This window comes from Lampetra fluviatilis, chromosome 19, assembly GCF_964198595.1.
Source record: "Lampetra fluviatilis chromosome 19, kcLamFluv1.1, whole genome shotgun sequence".
Taxonomy (NCBI): Eukaryota; Metazoa; Chordata; class Hyperoartia; order Petromyzontiformes; family Petromyzontidae; genus Lampetra; species Lampetra fluviatilis.
In genome coordinates, this window is record NC_136293.1 from 8,485,391 (window position 1) to 8,511,681 (window position 26,291).

Here is a 26,291-nt window from a genome sequence, read left to right on the forward strand (position 1 = left end):
CCTTCTTAAGTTACTTAAAATCCCCAATTAAATCTTGCACAATGTTACAGATGGAATGCAATCATTTAGATTTGGCGGTGTACATTACTCAATAATTTCTATATTTATATTTCACTCGGTGTGATATTCATTGCAGACCGCAAAAGTGTTCTTTTAAATGTGTGCTTATTTACTATTTGTGTGTTTACATGTAGGTCGACAACAGCCTGAATGAGACAAATACTTAGACCGGGACAGATGTGTTAAGGGGGGCATAGTGTCATACCTGTCAACCCCTTATCAGTGCCTACCTAATTACAGACCAATTCAGGCATTATTGGTCACCCCGTGCCCTTATGAATCTCAACGTCCATCCTACAAAGTCCCATCACAAGGGAGAAACACAAAAATTAGTTTTGCCCGTATTGAAACGGCTGTACGCTGTAGGGACCTGAAAACTCAATTTCCCTGTACAAGAATACGGGTAAACCGCATGGGTTGACAGGTATGTAGCGTCTACATATTTTGAAAACGCATCGGAGGGCTAAACTGACAAAAAACAACCAAGCAAGCAGAATCTTCTTTTTGAACAAGTTTATTTTAGGAATGGTCAAAAGGCTAAAGTACAAAATAACACAAGCACTCGGTGGGGAGCACCTACACGAACAGTACAACAAACGGGGCTAAGTCTCGTTCACTATAAACATTTCCACTCCGAAATAAAATTAACGAGGGCGCTCTCCCACGCCGACTCATAACGACGCTGTGGCTACAACGGTTACGACTCCGCTGCGGAAGCCCCAAGTGATCCCTCACTTGGACCAATCCAAGTTGGTCATCGGGCTACAGCGACGACCCCCCCCCTACCCGTGAGGGAATGGCATGCCCCACTTGTCTGCAAACGATCAGTTGCACAGCTAAATTGCGCAAATTGGCCACAACTGCATTGCCCATATCTAAGCCAGTAGTTGCATTTCAAGAGCATGCATGGTCATGGCTAAAGTGTCTGGCCCACTGCCCTTGACAGCAGCAGAGCTGCGCCATCCTTCTCACGAGTTGCCACCACCACCCTCAACCCTGCGTCAGGATTGTAACGACCAATCAACGTGTACGTAAAAACGTGCACGTGATGAAATACATGGCCATGAATCTCCGAGCCGATCGCTTGCAAGGTGAGCCTGCAAAGAAGCCTCTGCGATATCGGCAAACAGTTACACAACTGCTCGCGCAACCGACTGCACATCCAAAAACGTCTTAGTTGCATGCAACCAAGTTTCCCAACTGATCGCTCAGGTGTGAGAGCAAGCCTTTGTGTGAAATGTAGCAACCGTTACAGAAGCTACCATTCCTCGGAGAACTGAAGGAGTTGGGGTGGTGGGGAGAGTTTGCCGAGTGTAGGAATTCACAAACACTGCTGCTGGTGAATTCAAAATAAAACCCGCATTACCCTTCCCGGTGCTTTTTCCTGAAGCTCATTACATAAACAATAGTCATTGTTAGGGGAAAAACAATCTTCTTGATCTTGACACTCATTGCTTTGCGCGACACTGAAGATCCTCTGGAGACGTTTTTCTTTCCTCTGTCAACTGGACAGCACGGCATCGGCGCGGCGTCTCCGGCGCTGCCACTGATGCCGATGTAACTGCCGTGTTTTGGGAAGACGTGAAATCCCGCACACGCACCTCATCTCACACCCCCCCCCCCCCCCACTGGCTCTATCCCCCTCTACCCTCTCCATCCCCCCCCCCCCTTCCTAACCCAACTTCCCCGACTGACCCACGGTGCCGGCGTACATCTCACTTCTCCTGAAAGTCCGTGATTCCATCACAGCTTCATTTTCTTTTTGCGGCCACGGGAATCCGGGGTGTTTTCCGCCTTTCTCTTCTGCGCCTGGAAAAAGATGGGTCACACAATGAGACCGATGTCAAGGGATGGACAAATCTAGTTCAGAGCTTCAGTTACAGATCCTCCTCGAACACGCTGGGTCCTCTGATAGTCAGTGGTTTAACATTCAAAGGAGAACGGACAAGTCCCATGACATGACCCCAGTAGTACTATTTAGAGAAAATTGTGGGGGGGGGGGGGCATAGAAACATTTGAATGTAAAACACCGTCTTATAACATAAACATACAATACATATTAGTCTTACACGATGGATTATGGCCCTACTTCAAAGCAGAGCTGCCAAACAACTGAATATTCTCTGTGCACGTGTGTTTATATACGAGCTAAAATCAGAGCAAGCTAGCAGAGCGGGGGAGCAGAGGTGGTGTGTCCTCCCAGTTTTTCTCAGTTAATCCATACCACCTGGATGTTAGTCTTGTAACCGGCTGCCACAGCACTTGGACTTAAAATGCACTGAGCCTGACAAGCGCTGTGATGACATCGCCGGCAGTAGTGAACAGCGGCTGCTGTTGTCATATGCGAGCGTGCGGTGTGCGCACGTGCAGTGCGACCATGCAGTGTGGTGCCAGCGTGCAATCTGCACTGGCATTTCGTCTGACCGAGGAGGACTTGGGTCCGCGTCGTTTCCTCTCCGCCTTCTCCTTCTCCTCCAGCTCGGAGTTCTCCTTCTCGATGAGCGAGATCAGCGTGTTGCAGCGCCGCTGCAGCTCCTGCGCGGTGAACGAACACGCTCAGGTGAAGCACGCGGACCGCCAAAACAATGCACAATTACTAGCTGGCCAACAGATGCTACTGGATGCCCCGTGTTGAGACTGGTTGCCATCACTGGTCCAGGACTGCCAATATTGAATAGATGAGAAATGTCCCATGCGTGTCTAAGCATGCAGATTATCTTGGCAATGCTGTGGAAGAGACAAGGGTGCCATTATGACCACGAAAGTGAATTGTACTATGGTGACAAAGTGGTGAGAAATACCATAATGACAATATGAGGCGATAGTGCCAAGGTGATAGAGAGGCAAAGGAACCGTGGCGATGCTAAGGGGGAGGTTACGGTACCAAGCAACGCATAGGAGAAGGCGTGGGTACCATCGCGATAGATGCAAGAGTACTGTGGTGATCACGCTGGGCGAGAGCCAAGGGTTACTGTGCAACACCAGAGAAGCCAGGGATGCCATGGTGATGACTGAAGTAGAGATGACGCTACCGTAGCGACGCTGGGGGGTGGGGGGGAGGGAAGATGCGAGGTTACCATAACGACAACGAAGGATGGAAGCCTCACCATGGCCGTGCGCGACTTGAGGAACCAGTCGAACTTGAACTGCGGGGCGTTGCGGATGCACTGGCGCAGCTCGTCGTAGACGCTCTCACGGTCGAAGCCCATCTTGTGCAGCATGCAGATGAGGAAGCGGTCCTCCTCCTCTGTGTAGTTCTTGCCCTTGTTGGTGCCATACGAGATGCGTAGCTGGTGGAAGGGCGCCTTGTAGCGTGCAATCTGCGGACACAGGCGACATGGGAAACAGAAGAAATAGAAACACGTGTCAAGAACGCTGAGCAGCCACCAATGGGATCTTACTTTCGAATCCAGATTTCGGCCGCCTGTGTTGATAGTTTCAGTCACGCCTGACTGGACGAAATAACCGTAACATCAAATTTGGTTCAGCATTTACACTGGCAAAAATGTCAGCTTCGCGATTAAAAAATATTGGTTTGACTGTCACGTGACGCATATTGCTCTGCGGTAGGGTGGGTGGAATAGTGCTGCCCCCTACTGTGTGAAAATTTTAAATAAAATAAATGAAAAAACAACTAAATTAAATCACGACGTTTTGGGCGCAACACAAGCGTCCTTCTTCAGGTGGTGTGTTTTTTTTACCTACGTGACTTTACCGAAATAACCAAAGAGCATGAATCCTTGCAGTCACGAAAACTTCAAATCTAGAATCCCTACTGTGTGGACAAGAGATCACAGAAGTAGGTCCGTGATATCCATTTCTCTGGATTGTTTTTTAACACGGACGGGCTTTTCCACTGCTCTGTGACCGATTCGGATAGATTAATCACCTCATTACATGGCACCGATAATACTATTGGGAAATAAAATTATTAGACAAAACAAAAAAAATGGAAAATTGATGCTTAATTCTACCCATAAAACTTGGCATTCATTACCCACCACACAATGATTTTGCATGCATAAAAAAACCACTCGCATTCGTCAAAAAACATTTCCCGAAAAGAAAATACACACAATTAGCGATGTTTCAAGCATTTAAACATTGCCTATGATCAGAATCAATGCCATATCGTCACCTATTATACATTAACATATACGTTTCTATTCTAGGGCGGTGTTAATGACGAATGTGTTAAGTTTGTGGTTATTTACGCTTGTTCATCACTGCCAACGCGGTGCCAATGATTCTTTTACTACACCACGATTTAGAACGCCGAGAGTTGATTAGTTATGAGAAGTTGTTCGCCGCGGCTCGCGTTGTGCGTGACGGAAGAGAATGACGACGCCGCGTCGGCAGAGCCTCACCTTGGCGTCCAGCGCTTTCTTGATGCCGATCCGGCGCTGAATGCGCGCTTCCCCGCGCTCTATCTGCGCCATGATCCTCTCGATGTCCTGCAGCTCGTTGCAGCGATCCCAGAACAACGCTGCCGGTGCCACGGACACAGGTATGGGGGAGAGGCGAGCGGCACGTTAGCACGAAACCCGTCACAGACAAAATTCAGTTCATCTCCCGTGCCAATTATTGCAGAGCGAATGCCGAAACTCAAAAGACGAACAAAAAGGTAACAAGGGGGCCAAAGGCACAGAATTGTAGGGAAGGTTAGCAGGTCGAGTCAAAGTCAGTGACAAGGGTTAGTATTCATGGCTGGTTGGCTAGTCGGTCAAGGTCAGTGGGAGGGCGAGTACAAGTGACTGATTGATTGCTTATTTGGATAAAGATAGTGTCTGTGACAAAGTTAGTGTGAGTGGCTGGTGAGATGTTTGCTAAGGGCTAGTGTTGGGTGGACTAGTGTGCTCCAACCTAAAGTTTCTATGCTCCTATTCTCCACTGCAAAATGCTACCTCTTCAGTTGATCACTTTTTTGTTTCGGGCAAAGGGGGTTCCATTCGTTCAAATCCTCGTCAAGGTTAACGGAACCTGTCAACGTAATCCCTCTACGGCGATCTATATTCCGTGTTTATTTTTTCTCACTTTTGCATTCTCCTGCGTTGTTTCACAACAATCCTTTTCACATCGATGTTGATGACGATGCTTCATTCATTCCCCTCGTGATTTAAGATTGTTTTAGGAGCGTCTTGCCAAGATTTTGTCAGTAGGGGGTAAAGTTGAAGACGTATTTTTTGCCACGATGTTGGTGGTAAACAGCAATTATCAACTACTCCTATGCACTTTAAAATCTAGATTGAAAACTCATGTCTTTACAACTGCTTTTTACGTTCAGTTTGTTGTCCTTCCCCCGCGCTCCTCTGAACATATTCCTGCGGAGGGAGCTGGTAGGAACGTTGGGTTGCTCGGTCAATGGCCAGGGTCAACGGCGGCATGGTGTATTCCGCAAATATGCCGGACTGTGAGGGCGTGCACAAGCCGGCGTGAGTAGGTTAAACGTTGAGTTTTATAAGGGCACCACGGGGTGACCAGCCTCTCCCCACCCAACCCCACCCTCCCCACCCAGCCCCTCCCTCCCCACCCAGCCCCTCCCCACCCTCCCCACCCAGCCCCTCCCCACCCTCCCCACCCAGCCCCTCCCCACCCAGCCTTACCCTCCCCACCCAGCCCCTCCCTGCACGATGGACGGACACAATAATCCCCTGTGGGCTGGTGTAACCAGGAGGTTCCTACCAGTATTAGCTATGTACGGTGCAAAGGAAGTTCAACATCCATACAGAAAATCGGAACACCCAACAATGAAGTCTGACTAGCCATTGGAACGCCCCCTATCCAAACATACATCCCCATAAGCAGTGTGCTCATTAGCAATGACTCTCTGTAAAATATAAATAGAACAGGACGAAAAGTGCCGGGCGTGGTGGGCGCTCACCCGAGTACTCGATGACGTCCTCGGGAGTCTTGCCCTCCACCTCCTGGGCAATGTTGTCGATGTCATCGCGACCCCACTTCTCGTTGGCCTTGATGAACTGGTTAAAATCTCGTTTGCTCCAGTCCGTGAAGCCCTGTCATGAAAAAAAGGTCACGACGTGCCGACACAATTAGACTTTTTACAAAGCGTCCAAACGAGGGTGCGCGCGCATCTAGACGAAGCTGAGCAACTCGCAGATGTGTAACGTGGTCGATTTACATGAATTTAAATCCATGCTTACAATCATGATTTACTCGCCATGTCCCTTTAGTCAATCTACTGCTGGATTAGAGCTTCCCCCACACCAGGGCTGTGAGCCTACTGCCCACCATGTAGCCCCACAGCCCGCAGCCATGCGGTGTATGGTGGTCACCCATCAAAGTGCTGTCCAGGTTCAAACCTGCTTACATTCCAGCATGATTGACAATGACTGGAATGGCAATGATGGTGATGGTGAATCTGACAATTAGGATAACCAAGAAGATGATGATGATGATATTCGTGGCGATTGCCATGATATGATGAGGTTAAAGAAGGAACACGATGACTAGTGACTGTGAGGTTGACGATGTGCTTGCCTGTGTGAGTAGTTTCTCCTTCTCTTCGAGCTCCTCCTCATTGAGCGACTCAGCCGTGTCGATCTTTCCCTGCTCCTCCTTCTGCGTCACCGCGGGGTTGGGCACGTCCGGGTTCCGGGGAACCTGCAGGCACACACACGTGCAAACGCGCGCACACACACACAATGCACAAAATTCCCCGTGTAGTCTACACACACTGTTGGGGCAAGCTGTGAGCGAGCATCTATTGAGGCCTAAATTATGCATAATCACACTCCCATACAGGCGCGCACACACACACACAAACTAATAAACTCTCTCTCTCAAATGTTTGCCCCAGTATATACACTGACATACAAATAGAAAGATCTCCCCGTATAGCCTTAACAGACGATTGGGGCAAGTGCTGTTAGTGAGTACCTATGAAGGCCTGCACGGCACACAAGGGGGTGGGTGGAAAACACCACGCCCGGCCATTGTCTCCCCAGTGACAAAGGCGGTATAAAGATCCCCCATATAGCCTTAACAGACTGTAGGGGTAAGTGCTGTTTCCGAGCACCTATGAAGGCCGGCACGGCACACGAGGGGGTGGGTGGCCAACACCACGCCCGGCCGCCTTTGTCTCCCTAGTGGCGATGTTTACACATCGCACCAGGTACTCAGTTGAGGCTGAATCGACCTAGGGGAGGCCCAGGACCGGTTCAGATAATCGTCACTGGTGTTGGCCGTGAGCGGGAATCGAACCCGGGTGGCCTGGTTTATAGCGCAGCGCGCTAACCGCTACACTACCGCTCCCCACAAAGGCGGTATACACACGCACACACATACACGCGAGCTTGGGGCACCCATTCTCCCCACTGAGTGGGGAGTGTGCCAAACGTCACCTGGAGCCCTGCGGACACACAGGCCTCTCACCTTATAGCCAATGGTCTTCCGGTAGTGCAGGATCTCCTTCTCCAAGAGCTCAAAGAGGCGCGGGGGGAAGAACTGGAAGTCCTGGATGCTGGGCTGCTTGGGCGGGCGCGGTGCCTGCACACGGTAAGGACAAGCGTCGGGGGTTTGATACAGACGCTATGTGCAGCCAAATGTTCATCTCTGCACAGAGCAGCGCAGCCAGTCGTGGAGTTTAAGAGGTTCTACTACTCTCGAAATGCACAAGAATTTAAATAATGGCTCTCAGGCATAGTCTGCATAAGACAAAGAAAACTGACGATTCATCCCCTCCCTGAAATGGATGAACTTCCAAGATTATATTCACAAATCGAGTATTTTTATCCCAATATAGTGCAAACAATGGTAAATAGTATTCTTACGCAAATAATTTTCCGCGGGAACCACAAACACAATAATTGATTTGACTAAATGCATCAATATATCTCTCGTGTTTACTTTACAGCAACAGCCTGTGTTCAGACAGCAGACGTGACACACCAAGGTCATAAGTGAACGGGTTCCACTTCTCGAGTGAGCATGTGACAAGACTCACTGGAGTGGCTGAATGAGTGATTGAGTAATAAAGCAAATGAGCAATCATATCAGCAGGTGGCTTGGGTGGGCGAGTAGGTGGGTGGGTGACGAATGACCGGGTAACTGGGCAAGAGAGCAACCGAGTGACCGGTTTTAGTGAACGAATGCTTTTAACACGTCACTTTTACACAGTGCACCATGTACACAAGAGAATTAAATAAATAAATGTCGATGTCATGTGAGTGGACGTTAGCCCACGTAGCCACAGAGCCATGTAACAGCCTCCTCCTCCAGCACATGCAGGGCAACAAGTCCGCCCGGCTTGCTCTGACCGGTGACTGGGTAAGCAAGCGAGCGACCGAGTGGGTGACTGGGCTAGCAAGCGACCAAGTGACTGGGTGGATGGGTGAGCGACGACCCTACCTTGGGGGCCTTTGGCTCCGTCACACGGAGGGCCTCACGGAAGTAGGCATCCACCGCGTAGTTGGCCTTCCGCTCTCTTTTGGGTGGCTCAATCCACTCAGTCATGTTCAGCTGCAGTGGGGGTGGAGAAACACAAAGCACACTCCATCAAGCAAGCAAGGAATGACCCACAACTGTCACCACCACCACTAAAGTCTGGTCCTGTTAGTACTTTGTGTTCCATCTCTTTTGTTCCGACCAAAAATACACTTAAATATGCATGTCAAATAATCAATTGTTGCGTGGACAATCAATGTGTTTAATTGTGCACTAAAAGCAGATTATAGGGTGGTGGTCGTGGTGATAATGGTGTTATGGCAGTAGTCATAATGGCAATCAGGATCGTGTTGGTGTTGTTATGGTTGTAGCGTTATGGTGACGATTGTGTTATGGAGGTAGTCTTGGTAGTGTTACTGTGGTGGTCGTGTTGGTTGTGGTGGTTGTGTTATGCTCTTGGAGTTGGTCGTGATGGTTGTAGTGATGGTGGTGTTGCTATAGGTTATGGTGGTGGTATTGTGGCGGCGGTAATCGTGGTGTTGGTTGTGGTGATGGTGTTGAGGCGGTGGTGGTTGCAGTGTGTGGTCATAGTGGTGGTTCAGGTTGGCCATGGTGGTGGTTCCTGGTTGGGCAGGCCCATCACCTTCTGCTTGGCCTTGTAGTCCTCCCCCTCGAAGTTGTAGACACTCGACTCCGTGTCCATGGTGAACGTGCGCAGGGTGTTCTCGCCCAGCTGGGACATCTTCTCGTTCATCTCGGCCGTCTGCCCGCACCACCGAACCAGCCACATAGAGATAGACATTAGGATGTATAAAAACAGGCACACACAGGCACACAAAGACACAGATATTGAGATAAAAGACAGGTTAAAAAGATACAATGGGATGGGGAAAGACGGTCAGCCACAGGTATCGTCAATGGGACAAGAAACAGACAGAGATAAAAACACTGAGACAGAAATAAACAGAAAGTCTGCTAGAGTGAGAAACAGAGCCATAAATGTGGGACTACCCATCATGAAGACACTTCAAAGGCAGAGCAAGGCAATGAAAGACATGGCAACGCAGGGGAAAGCTCCTCAAAGCAGGACAAGAAACGGCAAGGCACAATAATACAGGGCAAGGCGGTGGAAGACAACATCCACGACGCAACAGGAAGTGTGCAGGGACGCACCTTCTTGGCCCCGCGCTCGAGGATCACGTCGATGTCCTCGTCGGTGATCTGGCTCTCCTTTGAAGAGAACACCTGCGTAGCTCCGTAGCGAATCATCTGCAGCATCTCATCCTTGCCCAGCTTGTTGGCCACCTGATCCACCAGGCGGCCTGGTCGTGGGGGAGAGGAAGTGGAGTTAAGTGTGGACCAGAGGCCACGTTACAATTGCACCGAAGGAATATTTTAACGGTTAATGGCATTTGTTATTTTAACACGAAGAATGTCAATCACTTTGAACCGTCGGCTGTGTAAGACAGGGGCCTCCCCATGCCTCATTGGTCATGGGGGTCGTTTGGCTATACTTCACCATGATGGTCAACGAGGTTCAGATTTCACTCACACATACATTACGTCACTAAGCGGTCCGTAAATAACCGCATGCGCCTTCGGAGCCGCAGGTTGCAGACCCCTGGGCATGGCCATTACGAGCGCTCACCCTGCTGGATGACGATTGAGTCGAGGCGGAGCTTCATCTCGGCACGTTCCACGATACGGTCCTCCACCGTGCTCTCCGTTATGAAGCGGAACACGCGCACCACCTTCTTCTGCCCGATGCGGTGAGCTCGGTCCTGCGGGGTCACGGAAAACACAGGGTCACCAAGGTGGGGAGGGGCACGGTGGCCACCACGGCGAGGGTGGAATAGTCAATCGACACCACCGCGCAAAGATCCAGAATGCAGAGCCATGACAGCCACAACGGAGACAATCGTCACAACTGCCACAACTAACAAAAACATGATTAAAAACAAAACAACTGCAACAATCGTGATAAAAAGACAACTCCCAAAACTATAGTGACCAAACAATTGCAGCAACCGCAAGAACCGCCACAACAAAACAAATGCGACAGACAACTGTTGCAGTTTACCAAAGCATCTACAATCACGACGAAGGCAAAAGTCACAACCGCCAACAACGGTGACGGCCATAAATAAAGCAGATGGCGTTCGCCGACGCGCACACACGTGCGCAACCTCAAACATATAGGTAGGTATACGTGCGTCCACACGGACGCAGGCAAGCAGTGGAGACAGCCTCACCATGGCCTGCAGGTCGACCTGGGGGTTCCAGTCCGAGTCGTAGAGGATGACCACGTCGGCTGTGGCCAGATTGATGCCCAGGCCCCCAGCTCGCGTCGACAGCATGAACACGAACTTGCTGCTGTCTGGAGCGTTGAAGCCGGCAATCGATACCTGCATGCCCAGTGCCGTCGCCGCCACCACCACACACAGATGGTGATGTTGTTGTTGACGTTTCTCTTTTATGTCTAATAATAACAGAGCTCTTTTTTATACAGAAAAGCCTCATGGAGTCTCGAGAGGGTTCTGACATATTTAGGAAGTGACGAATTCCTTTTTAAGATTTTATTCAAGAATGTATGAAACTCGTTTTGTTGTCACTGTACCGTGTGTCCTGTCTGAGAAGTGAAATTCAACATGTTAAAGAAGCGCTGCAAATGAACGGCTACAATGATGCACAAATTAACAGGACATTGAATGCCAAAACCTGGTCAAATAACACGAGCAATAAAACTGCCCAAGTAATTAAAACGATCAAAATACCGTACATTGCGGGAGTAACTGATAAACTAGCCAGATGTTTGGAAAAACAAAACTCCGAGTCAGATTTGGCACGGTACATAAAATACAGGAATTAATATCTGTTACAAAAGATGTATTACGGAAGCTACCAATACAAGGTGTGTACAGGATTAACTGCACGAGGTAAATGTTATTTTGGGCAAACAGGACTAATGATCAGCACGAGACTAAAAGAACATCAGAGAAATAGCAGAACACGTGTGCCCACAGGGACACTCAATTGATTTTGATGTTGAAGTTCTGTGCAAAAACTAGCTACTACTGGCCAAGACGAATTAAAGAATATATCGTAATTGAAAGAAAAAAAAATGTTTAACCGTTTGGATAGTTAACGCCTTAGTGCTGCATGGAGACGAATCATAAAATAATACATTATTTAAATGCATGTCTATAAAGCGTAGCAGACTTCAATAGGGATTACCATTGGTAGGCTATTTTAATACACACAATACACAGGAAGGACAAGTTTAAAGGGCTCGCATAATGCACATGCATGATGTACGTTGACTCAGTAATCCCCCCCCCCCACTTGGCGCAAGAGCGCAGAAGCGTGGTCACCACATCTACGCCTCTATATAAGGAACTAAACAGACTTCTCCACAAATCTGGCTGTTGCCTGATGAAGCTGGTTGTAATTACTGGCGAAACGTCATACTCAGATTAAATGTTGTGGCTTGGCTCTCCAACACAACAGTGTGCTGTACTAGTGACGAATTGGCATGTTCTGTTCACGTGACAACCCTTACTAGTTGACTTCAATATATTTACGCGATTTAACCCAAAAAACCTCCATGTCCTATCCTGTTCGTTCCTTAAACGTACAATAATTTTAGAAGTCTGAACGAGTCTCGAGGCTCTTTTTAAAGAAGGCCCTGATATCCTCCCCCCTCCTTGTAGCCGCTCCCTCTATTATCTTACGTAAGCTCTTCCTCCCTCGTCTTTCCCTCCCCACATTAAAGTAAATATACCCCGCTCGCAGTCCCCACTTTGTGGGGCAGTGAGCCCAATCTCCTCCCTCCTCTAAACCCAGGAGCACAGAGGACGGACACCTACGTCCGCGGAGTTTCTGTAACCCTCCCTGCTTCGCGGTGCGTGCTCTGTACCGGGCTCTTATTGAAATACAATTAAAACAACATATATACTTTTTAAAGGCCCTGGTATAACACATTCCTGCGGAGGGAGCTGGTAGGAACGTTAGGTTGCTCGGTCATTGGCCAGGGTCAACGGCGGTGTGGTGTATTCTGCAAATATACCCGACTGTGAGGGCGGGCACAAGCCGGCGTGAGTAGGTTAAACGTTGAGTTTTATAAGGGCACCACGGGTGACCAGCCCCTCCCACCCCCCACCCAGACCCACCCCACCCAGCCCCTCCCCACCCTTCCCACCCAGCCCCTCCCCACCCAGCCCCACCCTCCCCACCCAGCCCCTACCCACCCTCTCCTCCCGACCTAGCCCCTCCCTCCCCACCCAGCCCCTTACTGCACGACGGATGGACACAATAGTCCCCTGTGGGCTGGTGTAACCGGGAGGTTCCTACCAGTACCATAAATTTTGACCACTGACCATCATCCCTTCTAACAACGTGCCTTTTCCAAGGCCACTTGCTTTTCGGAACAGTTAATACGATGTCTGTAACTTGCATATGGCTTTAGTTTGGGTAAAACATGCAAATGGTCATGTGTGTGTGCATGTTTGCTGCTGGTCAGTCACCTGTCTATCCTCGTGCGGCGTCTGGCCATCGAGACGGCAGTACTCGTACCCTTTCCACATGCAGTAGTCCTCCAAAATGTCCATCATGCGCGTCATCTGGCTGAAGATCAACACGCGGGACCCTGCAGAACAAAGACAAAGATCCCCATGTAACTCAGTACCAAATACGCCTGTCAAATACCTTTGTCAGGACACCATTTTATACAAATATTTGACCACGCGAGGACTGTTTGTATTGGCTGCGTGCTCACAACTACATGAAAGACAACAGGTGACTAACCGCACAATATTCCCACGAGTTTTCCAGCTAGTGCAGCCAAAATTTTTGCAGTGATGGATTTATATCGCGCGTGGGCAATTTCAAAGCGGTAAGCCTCGCGTGACCATGGTCCTAATGAAACTAAGTCGGGGAGGGCCAAATGTGGCCCACGGGCCATAGGTTCCCCACCCCCTACCCTAACCACTCGCACAGGCCCTGCTCTCCGACCAGACACCACAAGCCCTGCCCCCGCCTCCCAACGACAGAACAGACTGCCGCACCCCTCCGAACGCACCCTGCTCATGCAGCTTGGGCAGCAGCTTGTCGAGCACCACCATCTTGCCGCTGTTGATGACGATGTGGGTGTCCGTGGTGTAGGGCGGCCCAGGCTCCGCGCCGTCAAACAGGTACGGGTGGTTGCAGCACTTGCGCAGTTGCATGAGGATGTTGAGCAGGCGCATCTTGTCCATCTTGCCGGCCGAGTTCAGGATGTCAATGTCCTTCATCAGGATCTTTGTGTACCTGTGGAGCAGGAGGGCAAAAGGATTGAGGAGAGATATACGGGCGCGAGGATCATGGTGCCAAGGCTACAGGCAATAATAAATGGACACAATGAGTAAATGTATTTTTATAGAGGCAGTGAGGCACAAAAAAAAGCCATGAAGACGGGAAGGGAGATGACAGCACGGATGGAGGTTGGTAGGGGGAAGGGAGTTTCAGAATATTGGGGCAGAACAGGAGAATGAGCAACCTTCCTCTGAGCGATGTTTAACAGGAGGGTTCGACGCAAACGCTTGTTTCCTGGTGTGGAGAGTACGTGGAGGGGAATAGAGCGAGATGAGAAAGGAGACGTAGGCAGAGGCGGAGTTCACAGAGGATCTTGAAGACGGTGAATAAATCTTGAAATGGACCCAGGATTGTATTGGTAGCCAGTCGAGGCACTGGACTATGGGGGGTGGTGTGTGTGTCTCATGTGTGCACGTGGGTGAGGAGTCTACCACTCTCTCTGCATCTTGCTGAGCCCGATGTAGATCTTGCACTCTTTCTTGGGGGGCAGGCTCTTCTCCACGTCCGCCTTGATGCGACGCAGCAAGAATGGTCGCAACACCTGAAGTGCCATAACAGGAGGAAGAGAGAGCAGTGGATTACATCTATGGGAGAGCAGTAGCGTAGTGGTCAGTGTACTACACTACGAAGCTGGCAAAATAAAACTCAAATTTCCTCGCCACGGCTAATAATAGTGGCGAGTAACATCCGATTCTGGTTCCGAGTCCCCCTTCCATAGAATTAAGTACAGAGCCAAACTTAATGCGTTGGGGTTCTTAATCAGTCATCAATGACCAGGCTTAGACCATCAATTCAACACACTTGAGAACACAGGTTTAATCACAGGCCACTGAAATCTAAATTGGAAATGAGGATCGCAGAGGTGCTAACCCATGGCGATCGTTGAACAGAAGACAATTTCTCACCATGTGCAGACGTTCAACCAGCTGCTGGTCGCCAAAGCAGTTGTTGGTGTCGAACCACGAATCGAAATCCTGTGGGAGAGATGAAAAACTGTAGTTCACGAAAAATGTATTTATGTAGAACTTTTTTCGCACCGTATGTAGCCAATCATGCTAATCGGAGGTGTAGGGGAAGGACCACAATCTTGCTAATTGGTTGATACATAAAGTATTCCTTTTGACAGACCAACTACAAGCAAACGGCAGAATAACACTACACAGTGAAAAATGCGTAAAAATATCCCAATAGTTTGAATGTTTTTTGCTACAATCTGATGTGACTGCACGCAAGAATGCATGGATTTTTTTGTGTAAAGTCACTGGTTGAGACCATCAGCTCACTCCACTTCCGGCTTAACGGTCAAAACCTGGATTCAAACACAGGTTCAAAATGGTCCCGGCTCAATGTCTCTAGCACCGTTATGAGCCACCACCTCGGTAAATGTTTAAAAAGCTAAAACAGGGTGGTGGTAGAGCAGTTTTTCCAGGGCCTCATTAAGGCCTGTGGGGCTTTCAGAAAGAGGGCGGGCGTGTGGGCAGTATGGGGCCTCACATCTGCAGAGTTGAACACGTCGGGCAGCAGGAAGTTGAGCAGGGACCACAGCTCATGCAGGTTGTTCTGCAATGGCGTCCCCGTCAACAGCAGACGATTCGTCGTCTTGAACTCTCGAACGATCTCAGACAGCTGTGGGACAGAAGACAACGGAGGCGGAACGCTTAGAGGTGCCCGGTTGGACAGGAACACTCATCTTGATATTGTGATATTCTTAGGTTTTTTCGGTAAAGTCACGTATTAATTTTAATTTTTTACCTAAGTGACTTTACCGGAAAAAAACTAAGAATATGAATCCTTGCAGTCACGAAAGCTTCAAATCTAGAATTGATATTGTGACTTACAGAAACCTGGTTCAACTGTTTCTGAGCTCTCACATTCATTGCTGAATATGGATGTGACAACATAGGTGTTCAAAATAAGATTTACATAAAAAATAATGCTCGCAAGAATAATAAACTTTAATTTATGTGGAGAATGGGATAACTGAATGGACACTCTTGCATGTAAAGACCAAAGAAATAGTTTTGCAAAGCAAATCATAATCCCTCATTGTAACAAGTCATCAAATTGGACAAGTGGGAATGTACTGACTCTAGCCTGGACCCAAGGTAATTTGAATGGGTCTCGGACATAGCTGTGACAAATTTCGATTTAAAGCTTTCGTGACTGCAGGAATTCATCTTCTTGGTTCTTTCGGTAAAGTCACGTAGAAGGGAAATAATAAAATAATAAAAATAAACAAAATTAAAAAAAATTATGTTTTATTTGTATTACTTTATCATTTCCCTTTTACGTGACTTTACCGAAAGAACCAAGAAGATAGGTGTGACATTCGCTTCCTTGGACCGCTCTCTAACACGGAGGGTTGCACTGCTCTGCGAGAGATCTGAACCGATACTTTGTGTAATAAAATTACACCGATAGCACAAATGGGATTAAATTGCGGGGAAATATATTGGAATATATATATATTTTTGCCATCTACAACATCAGCCTACATACCGTCCACGACGCCAACTACTGACCAACATCAAATTAAAGTTTCCTTCTCCATTCTCGAATGAGTGCATTCAAGCCGATCCACTGAAGGCTACAACCAAGCTCCGACAACTGGACATCTGCAAATACAGACCATCTGTGAAAAAGAGCGAGATAGCTCAACGGATTCCTCCAGTATGAATTTTCTGATTCTGACCAAATGGGTTGGTCGTCGGTGCCCGTCACCAGGTGGCTTTGTCTGGGTGGCTGTGACCGAGTGCCCGTGACCGGGTGATGGTCACCGGGTGGCTTTGACCAAGTGCCCATGACCGGCTGGCCATCCCTGGGTAGGCGTGACCGGGTGGCAGTGGTCAATAAGCCATGAGCGCGCACAGGGGCCTCGCCTTGGACTTCTCGTTCTTGATGCGGTGAGCCTCGTCGATGACCAAGTAGCGCCAGTTGAACTTCTTGAAGACGGACTTCTCGCGGATGATCATCTCATACGAGGTGACGCACACGTCCCACTCGCCCGGCATCAGCACGTCGCGGATGAACGCCGCCTGCGACAAGTGGGCATCAGCGTGCATCACAGAACTGTTAGATGCGTAGGGTGTGACTAGATTTTATTATGAGTATATATGTATGTTCTATGTATTTTTCAGATTGATGGAAGTGATATAACCGCACAGGAAGTGATGTCAAGACATGTTCAATTATAACATCATTTAAATGATCTAAAAAAAATATCAAATTTTACATTTTATATGAATGTAAATATATATTTATGCACATACAAAGAGGACTGCTGAATTTGTGAAACTCCTATCAATAGCACGTGGTCAACTTTACACATATGGTGGAGGAGTTTATGTGCCAATGAATGTGTGTTGATGAGTGTTTGTGGTATTGGGTGTAGGGAGCAGTGGTACAATTAGTGAACGAGTATACGAACTGAGCAACCAGAGTTGAATTGCCAGTTATGGCTAATCAATCCAGGGCCTCCCCTAAGTCAGCTCATGAAGACCTGGTGCCGTGTGTAAACATAGTCTGCACTGGGGATCTTTGTCTTTGTGTGCTTTCTCATGGGCGTGTGTGTTGATGGTTGCGTACCATGATATGGCTCCATACGGACAGGAGCCTGGGCTGACAGGAGTGCGAGCTTGCCGACCGGCATTGAGCACGATGGGCGGATGTGCCCACGAGTATTTTGGTCAATGAGTGGAACGATGGGCTGGCTGGCGCTTACCCTATGGTCTTTGTCTCCAATGAGGCAGACGGCCCGCAGCGAGGGCACCCATCGCTCGAACTCGGCCATCCAGTTGTGCAGCGTGGACTTGGGCACCAACACCATGTGGGGGCCTGGGATGTTACGGTAGTGCTTCATGTAGCCCAGCAGGGAGATCGTCTGCAGTGTCTTTCCCAGACCCTGTATCGTCATTATCACAACAAAAAATGTTTCAATGACAAAATCACAGATATATATTTAAAAGTCATAACCACAAGCTAACTTGCATTAATCATAATCAACGTTTTTGAGTTTAGATTGCGTTATTTATAAATGTGTTGTAACCCTCCACCACCCGACACGGCCAATCAGTAAAAAAGTGTCACGTTGACAAAAGACAAATAGTTCACCGCTTTAGCCCACCGAAGCGTGAAACCACAACATTTACAATTTGATTATGAATAATATTGGTCGCGAAAGCCTACGTGTTAAACTTGTATTAAGCTTGTGTCCTGCACAAGCCCACTTAGTTTACTCAAGATGACAGGACGCAAATACCTTGCCTTTGTTCTCTCATCCATGTGTTTCTTTTCCGGTCTCAAATCTACAGCTGAAATGATTAAATCAATAACTGAAATATTGTAACTATTTTTTAATGGTAGATTAATCTGCCCCCCCCACGACCCCCCAATGTGAGGGCGACCAACCCCCTACAAGCCCTGCTCAGAGACACTGTGGACGATGTCAGTGACGCCAACAAGACCCGCCCATAACCTCTCGTCCAGAGACACACGTGGGAAGATAATTGAGACTACAGTAAAACCTTGGATTGCGAGCATAATTCGTTCCGGAAACGTGTTTGTAATCCAAAGCACTCGTATATCAAAGCGAATTTCCCCATAAGAAACAATGGAAACTCAGATGATTCGTTCCACAACACAAAAATATTCATGTAAAAATTATTAATACAACATTTTATGATTATTATTTAAATGTAATGTAAAGTAATCAAATTTATGATTTAAATTAAATCGTGGCTGGTGCGAGGGAGACGAGAGAGAGGAGGGTTATTGTGTAGGACTTTCACTGTCACTAACGGAATCACTGCTATCTGTTGGCTCACTGGAATCTTTTTCTTTTTGTGCGACTTTAACAAGGAACCTATCCAATGACACTTGCTTTTGCCTCCTTTTGAGGAGCATGGGAGACAATTGCCCACAATCCCGCAGCAAGAGAGAGAAGAACCATCGGCTCAGTTATGATCGCGTGACGCTCGGCAGACAAAGCGTATACGTACTACTCGTATTGCAAGACCTCGCTCGTTTATCAAGTTAAAATGTATTTACAAATTTTGCTCGTCTTGCAAAACACTCGCAGACCAAGTTACTCGCAATCCAAGGTTTTACTGTACTTTCAACTATTCTTTGTGTTATCCGATGCGCCGAGTAACCAAACCAATACTCGGTAAATGATTGCTAAAATAATCGAATAGCCCAGCTCTCATCTTAAAACTCATGTAAAAACGAGATGTGGGGGGTGTTGCAGAGGCACTGGTGGAGAGGACCCACCATCTCGTCGGCGAGGATGCCATTGATGCCGTTCTCATACAGGGAGATGAGCCAGTTGAGACCCCTGACCTGGTAATCCCTCATCGTGCCGCACTTCACATCTGTAAGCACACACAGACACCCGTCTCACCTTTTCTGATGTTGACACACCCTAAAAGGTACTCCTTTTACCTTGAGTTCACCGAGAGAAGGCCTAAGAATTGGTTCAAATATTTGCGACGGATGTTAGCCGTGGTCAGGAATCGAACTCGGGCCGCCGGTTTGTAACATAGTGCACTAACCACTATGCCACTTTGACCTATTTATGCGTGCACACACAGAGTAAGAGGTAAACATTGTGAGCAGGGTTCGGGTGGCACAAAGATGGGGGAGCCACAGGCTTTGAAATTTCACAAGTGGCAATCAAGCGATGATCAAGCAATTATCACACGTGACACGACAAACCGCATGACACCAACGTTAAGTTAAACTGCGGTGGAGTGAACGCGTTTTCACGTAAGGTACGAAACGCTCAATTCACGCAAGTTAAAAATGTAGTGTGAACCCACCCTTACATTTCGGGGCGATAGCAAGTGACCAAGGGAGCCACATGGTAGCGAGGGAACTTACAGGAAGGGGACTCTTCGAAACGGAGGAGAGCGTTGGCGCTCTTCCGACTCTCGGAGAGCAGCTCCTCATCCTCCTCCTGCTCCGTGCGTCGGTGGCGGGCGCTGCAGAGGGGGGGGGAGGTGGGGCACAAGGGCAGTAAGGAAATCAGTGTCACCACGCCACTCTTTCAGTCACCAACTGTAGGAAGATGTAGCACAAGCTGACAAGGCCCCAGATCTTGGGTTCGAATCCGGGTTTCAATCCCATCACTCACATCCCAGTAATATCCAACCACATTTCCAACCAATGCAGATCACTCACCACCGCACACACACATCCACACTCTACCACGACACACGCAAACTCCATTTATGCAAACACACCGCTAAAAGTGCACCGCCCCACACCTCCAATAACACACCCCTCCACGACACAAGTTCAACTACATAAGCACATACCACTACACAAGCACACCACGATGCAAACACAGTACTACACAATCAAACCCCATCATTGCATATCACACCGCAATGTGTATACTCCTCCAACTAAAAGCAAACAAACACAACCCTCCGCCGCTACACGCTCATCAAACCCTCCCCATGGCGCGGTTTGCTCTTATAGGGCGGCTCGATGAGACCCCTGTGGTGGGTGTGGGAGGCGAGCGAACTCACTCGCCGACCGACAGCAGGCTCTGCTTCTCATCACTCTTGACGCGCGGCCGCCCAGGCTTGAGCTTGAGCGGCGACGTGGGCGTCTTCTGCGCCGCCGGCTGGATGAAGTGGGCGAAGAGCTCTGTCTGCTGAAGGAGGTACTCGAAGCGGTTCGAGCGATCCGTTTTCTGCGGCGGGTCAGCCCACGGGCGGGAAGGACGGGAAAAAAATTAATTGGCAAGGTCACCACATAGGGTTTCACCAGCACTCGCAATCCAAGTGGAGCAATCTGAGTGAGGCCAGGTGTTGAGCCTACCATCTCTCAAGGTTTCGCCTTGCACTACTGGGTTAAAGAAAATATAGTGCAGGTTAATGAAGGGAGTAAGAGAAGGGCCATCACCGATTTAGATTTCACTTGGCACTGCTGTGAGCCGAGGTCGGGGATTGAACCCAGGTAAGGTTAGTAGTGCTACACACTAACCACTGCCCAATCGACAAGATTTTAATAATTAATGCCTAAATATTGTTTTGGAGTTGCAGTGGAGTTGCTGCAATAATACAAATTAATTATCAAGGATATGAATGGGTCTCTTCTTTGGATATGCCTATCAACAGACATCTGTATTGATATGTAACCTATGTTTCTATGCTACATCGATGTCCTGTTTTGTTGAGACGAAAATCACAGCTTGCAAAACCAAAAGCGTAACACTTCATCCTAGGAAATCAGGAGCTGTGGTTTGCCGAGCGTCACACAAATCAATGTTCGTGCTGTATGAAGCCCAGGAACGACACCCTTCTAATTTAATACGCATCATTTACGTGGTTAATGAGAGCGCCGATGCTAAAGCGTGCTTCATTTACATGAGCCATTACAATAATTATCCCTGTTGATGTTAGCGTCCTCGTCGGTGCTGCGATTGTATGTATTTTGCGTTTCAAACACGTTAAACATTGCTGGGTGAAAACTCATTACATGTCAATTAACTTTTTTTCATATTATTAGTTATTTGGATAATCGGACTAGAAGGCTGGTGTAAATTACATTACATGAAGCAACGAATTGAACTCAGGTCGCAGAGTTCATAGGAAAGAGCATTAATAACTGCTACACCGCTCCATTCGAGTAATTATCTATGCAAATATTTTCTTACCCTCTCAATCTATACATCAAAATGTGCACGTAAAAAGTTATTTTTGTTTCATGCAAATTTCCTGCAAAGTCTCCCTTTAGGTTGAGGATGGAAGTAATAGATAAGTACAAATGAGCATAAAAACTTGAGGTGTACATATTCACCCCTACCCAACCTCAGAAATTCAATGGAATGTCACAAATCCGGTTCATAATTCAATACCGGAATAAAATATTTTTTTGAACAGTGGCAACAGTCATGTGAAATCATTCCATATAACATTTACAAATGTGTTCAACTCGGCCGTGTCGCCCACCACGATACTAACGAGACAGAAAAAATGAGAGACCATAAAAAGGAAGATGCACGCTAGTCGGTACAAACAAAAAAACATCGATTTAATCATGGAATCGTAACATATCATATAACAGAATGTGGGTTGGGTGAATGTGGCTAGGATGAATCTTTAAATGCCAAAAGAAAACTCATTCATTTGTTCTTTCATTCCCACTCATTCAGTACGCACCATCTTGTTCTCATACTCTGGGTCTGGTGCTTTGGTCTCGGGCTTGGGGACGGCATTTCTTGACGGGGAATTTGGCGAGAACGATGGATCATTCACCTGAGGGGATGTACAGCAGTCGCGTTGGGGTTACACAAAACAATAACAAAAGACACCTGCACGCCGACCGGCAAGCTCACGCACTCACAGCCGCGAATTAAACAAAAAATACAAGGTAGATAAACTCATACGTCCACGACTGCAACATCGAATGCTAATTTGTACTTTCATTTGGCACGTAGTTTTTTAGAGTCAACATGACGATTCATAATTGATTTCTGGGTTAGGCTATGTAAAGATGTGGATAAGTTTGTGTTGTAAGACCCTCCATGACCCAACACGGCCACAGAAAATTAAGCAGGGTTAAACCTGGATTCTGCTTGGATGGGCAATCACCATCAGGCTGTGGTGCTATTGTGGGCAAAGAATGGTAGGATGGCAAACACATTTTTTGTACCTGTAAAATACTTCTACGTTTTCATGTCTATGCCCCCGACCTTCATCAACCAACACTAACTAAACAGTCAAATAATCCCCACCACCAACGCAGGCATATGGAGGTCCTAATTCAGCAGTGGATTGAAGAAGAAAAAAAGGACTGCACATCTACACGTCCAATACTTTAACCAGATGCGAAGTGAATTATATATATATCTTCTAAACACCATAGTAACGCACCTGTTGGCAATTTCTGTATCGACTGTTAGTGTCAGATAATTAGCAAATTTGGTCAATTGATTTGTACACGGGCATATGTCCTGTTAGCGGTACAAAAATAACATGCACACACAATGGACCTTCTTTAGATATAAGGGATACTGAATAATCTCATTCATGCTTATTAAATACTTTAGTTTGGAAGAAAGTTTTGTTTATGAATTACGTGATTTTATAGGTAGTTACGGAAAAATCACCCACAAAGCGTCCAATCTCGTCAGATGTTAGAAGCTAAGCAGGTTTGACCGTACTTCAATGGTCGACCACTAAGCGTATCAGGCTGCTATGTTGTGAGCAAGCAGGCAGTTAAGCTAAAACCCTACCATTGCACCGTACTATGCTTCAAAGTCGATGCACACCGCCTTCACCAACCCGTACTGACAAGTGATATCAAGTGTCTGGTAATGGGTGGACCCGTAGGGTGTGAAAGGCGGCCCTTAACCAGCAGAAAATGTAACCGTTAACATGAATCTATTCCGGTTGATTTGGTCATAAAGCTCCGATACAGAACCCTCCCTCCTGCAAAACGAGTTTTGAGATGAATCGAGACGTCCCGAAAGAATAACACTGCGACTATTAACCGGGCCAAATGGCAATGACAACGCCAATTTTAACATCGGTCGAGCGGCTTCAGCATCAAGGTGGAACCTTCAACGCGATTCACTAATCGACATTAACAGCGGCACGTCACTTAAAACGCATAATGTAAGGTTGTCCAGATAGTTCAGTGCCTGTCAAGACAGCGGAGCCGGCAATAATTAAAAAAACATGGGTTTAAATCTAGGATTCCTCCACTCAACCATGATGATTACACTGTGTTCTCTCAAGTGTTGCGAGTCGCCGGTTTCTCCCTCGACTGTTTACATTCCAGACCAGAAGACGAAACGTTAAGATTTGATGGCCATGTCACACCTCCATACAGCAATGCAAGTAACCAGGGCGCGCACGTCGTTGCAATAAACCTCGGTGTCAATGGGACACTGACGCAGTATTGTTTTAAAAACCAGATGAGAAGAAACGTCTAAATCGGCGTAAATCAACCGAAGTGGCAACACAAATATTTCAGAGGCAGCCTTCTGCTTTCTACATACGTTAATAATCATAACATTATGAGGCCGACATGTAACAAATGTAACAAACATTTTTTTTAGGGGAGGGGGGGGGTCATATCACGATTCTGCGATGTAATAATAACCGAGGTCGACGTCCTATCCAGACGCGTTCCAATCATTGCCTGCCACTCCACAACTATTCGTTCACATCTTGAGCACATATACTGCATTATAACATCACGCGACGGAGAACTGAAGAATACAAACTAAACCACCACGACACTCATTTAAAAGTTAATCATTATAATGACGCCACCGCGTGCTGCGGCCTACCGCTATCAGAATAGCCTCGGCCTTGCTTGGCCGGCCTACCCGGGGAGAGCGCAGAGAGGCCCGCGAGGAGCTGGCGCGGCGCGGCCGATGTCTCTCTGCGTCTCGGGGTTAACAACAATAACAAAGTTGCCATTTTCCCTCACCTCGCTTTGACGGCGCTCGGCCTCCGCCGCGCTCTTCTCGTCCTCGGACATGACCGGGCGAAGGAAGATTGTTTATTAAAATGGGAAATTTAACAAACTCGCTACTTTTTTTACTTGTAACAATGCGCGCCAAACCGGGGCCGCGCTTGCCTCCAAAAGCCTACAGCGCTTCGACGCGCGGCCGGTCGGCGATTGGTCGGGAGCGAACCCGTGGTGCGACGAAACTCGCGTTTGATTGGCTGCTGCGCGCAAACGTGGGAGGGAATATAAAAGGGATTCGCGCGCGATGAATGGAGCGGTGGGGTGGGCGGGCTTCCGCCCACTGAGATCCGCCTCCACGAGATCTCGCGAGATTACGCGGCATCTTAAGACAGCGATGAATGCGAGATATCGCGAGATTTGCGCGCCGGGTGGACACACGTGGTGGTTGATGATGATGACGACGGTGGTTGTTGGGAGGTCCGGATATGTGGGATGGGTGCTGTAACCATCATCATCTTCTTCTTCTGCGGATGAGACACTCTAGAAAGTTCTACGCACCCAAGACGTGTGCCCTGTGCCAATAAAATTATGAAAATTTGGTAACAAGCACAGGATTTACACATTTGTTGAGGCTTTCATCACGATAGCCCCCTTTAAATAATAGCTGATTGGCTCAATTAAAATATTCAAGTAAAAAATGAACCGCATAAAACCGCTACAGCGGCAGATCATGGCTGAGGAATGATGCAAAGCAAAATTATTGCGAGTGTAAAGATTTCAATTTTGCAAATCTCCTGCACCTATTCCGTATACGCGAAGCATATTTCAGTTTCTGTCAGTGGAATATGGCTGAATTTTGAAATCTCAAATATTTGTCTTTTTGAGTGACGTTTCCCCTCGACCAAGTCATACTTCACTGTATGAGCCCATTGACGTGACAGCTCATTGGGGGCCGTCCATAAATGACGTCACGCGATTTTGGACGATTTTTTACCCCCCTCCCCCCCGTCGTCACACGGCGTCACAAAAAGTCAGACCTCTCAAATATGACGTCACAAAGCTCTGCCCCCCCCCCCCCAAAATAAAACATACTTCAAATCGCTTTAAACTATTATCATTTTAGTGCGTATTTAATGTGGCGTTGCACTCTGATGTTGTGTGAGTGTTGTTATAACAATTAGTGTTGTTATAACAATTCTATATTTATTTAAAGTGGCGCATTTTGATGTGACGTCAAATTTCTCACCCCCCCCCCCCGTCACAAATCGTCACAAATGTCTGACCCCCCCCCCCTAGGTGCGTGACGTCACTTATGGACGGTCCCTTGGCACAATGCACTAGTACTGTAATACCTTTGGTGAGGAGAAAACGTACACAGTACAGGTATTATATCCACGTACAAAATATAAATGTAGTGTCCTTTTAATTTAATGAAGTTAAATGTAAAATGAGTGCAAATTGTGGCGGGAAATTGCACATTGTACGGACCGTTCATGTTACGATTCGGTAAATTATTGAATAACGTCAGCAGTTTCATTCAACATACATACATATTCACTGCTGGATGGCAACTTACCCGAGATTCTTAAGTTCATGGTAGATACAAATCACGCGTATAAAATATGTAGTGAGTCCAACCGAGTCACAGACATTTCTCTTTAGAGGCAACACATTTATTATAACATCAACACGTTAACACAAAGGGGTAACTGCCCCTTGACCAGATACAGCCGAGGGTGGTGACCACCCAGCTAACTACCCTATACGGAGGAGTTACAGCTACGAAGGGTCTGACTCTCACTCGGGTCCCGGCCACGTGTAGAGCTTCCAGCTTGTACGACGTAGAGCTTCCATCTTGTAGAATGCAGCGATCCCGGTCCCTCTCAGGGACTCACCTTATATCCTCCTGGGTGGGGGCCGCTCCGCCCTCGGCCCCGCCCACCTTCTCGAGCGTTCTAGCTTCCTCTCGGTGCCTCTCAAGAGCTCTCCCTGGACACGTGATCACCCCCTAGCCCGCCGCACATGGGGCCTTATCTGAGGATACTCCA

The 26,291-nt window shown here is 47.7% G+C and overlaps 1 protein-coding gene across 1 annotated transcript; it reads right to left on the reverse strand.

The window, feature by feature from the left end:
• Positions 1–1,730: 1,730 nt before the first annotated feature.
• LOC144937611 (SWI/SNF-related matrix-associated actin-dependent regulator of chromatin subfamily A member 5-like) lies at positions 1,731–24,438 on the reverse strand. The gene is made up of 24 exons (XM_078864946.1): positions 24,262–24,438; positions 21,981–22,076; positions 20,343–20,509; positions 19,690–19,790; positions 19,081–19,181; positions 17,534–17,713; positions 16,692–16,847; positions 15,307–15,438; positions 14,718–14,786; positions 14,244–14,353; positions 13,541–13,767; positions 12,987–13,108; positions 10,716–10,868; positions 10,112–10,244; positions 9,637–9,785; positions 9,107–9,226; positions 8,428–8,538; positions 7,453–7,566; positions 6,559–6,681; positions 5,942–6,074; positions 4,428–4,546; positions 3,168–3,380; positions 2,485–2,595; positions 1,731–1,869 (listed from the first exon to the last, which is right to left on the reverse strand). The coding sequence occupies exons 1-24, from the start codon at positions 24,310–24,312 to the stop codon at positions 1,804–1,806; spliced, it is 3,057 nt and encodes a 1,018-aa protein (XP_078721072.1). The 5' UTR covers positions 24,313–24,438; the 3' UTR covers positions 1,731–1,803.
• Positions 24,439–26,291: the final 1,853 nt, after the last annotated feature.

Excerpts from the sequence above, each read along its gene's own strand:
- LOC144937611 (XM_078864946.1), bottom strand. The coding sequence starts at position 24,312 with ATGTCCGAGGACGAGAAGAGCGCGGCGGAGGCCGAGCGCCGTCAAAGC. Across the intron at positions 13,768-14,243 it reads AGCAAGATGCAGAGAGAGTG|GTACACAAAGATCCTGATGA; the intron begins GTAGACTCCTCA and ends CCTGCTCCACAG. Across the intron at positions 6,075-6,558 it reads AGGAGAAACTACTCACACAG|GGCTTCACGGACTGGAGCAA; the intron begins GCAAGCACATCG and ends TTTTCATGACAG.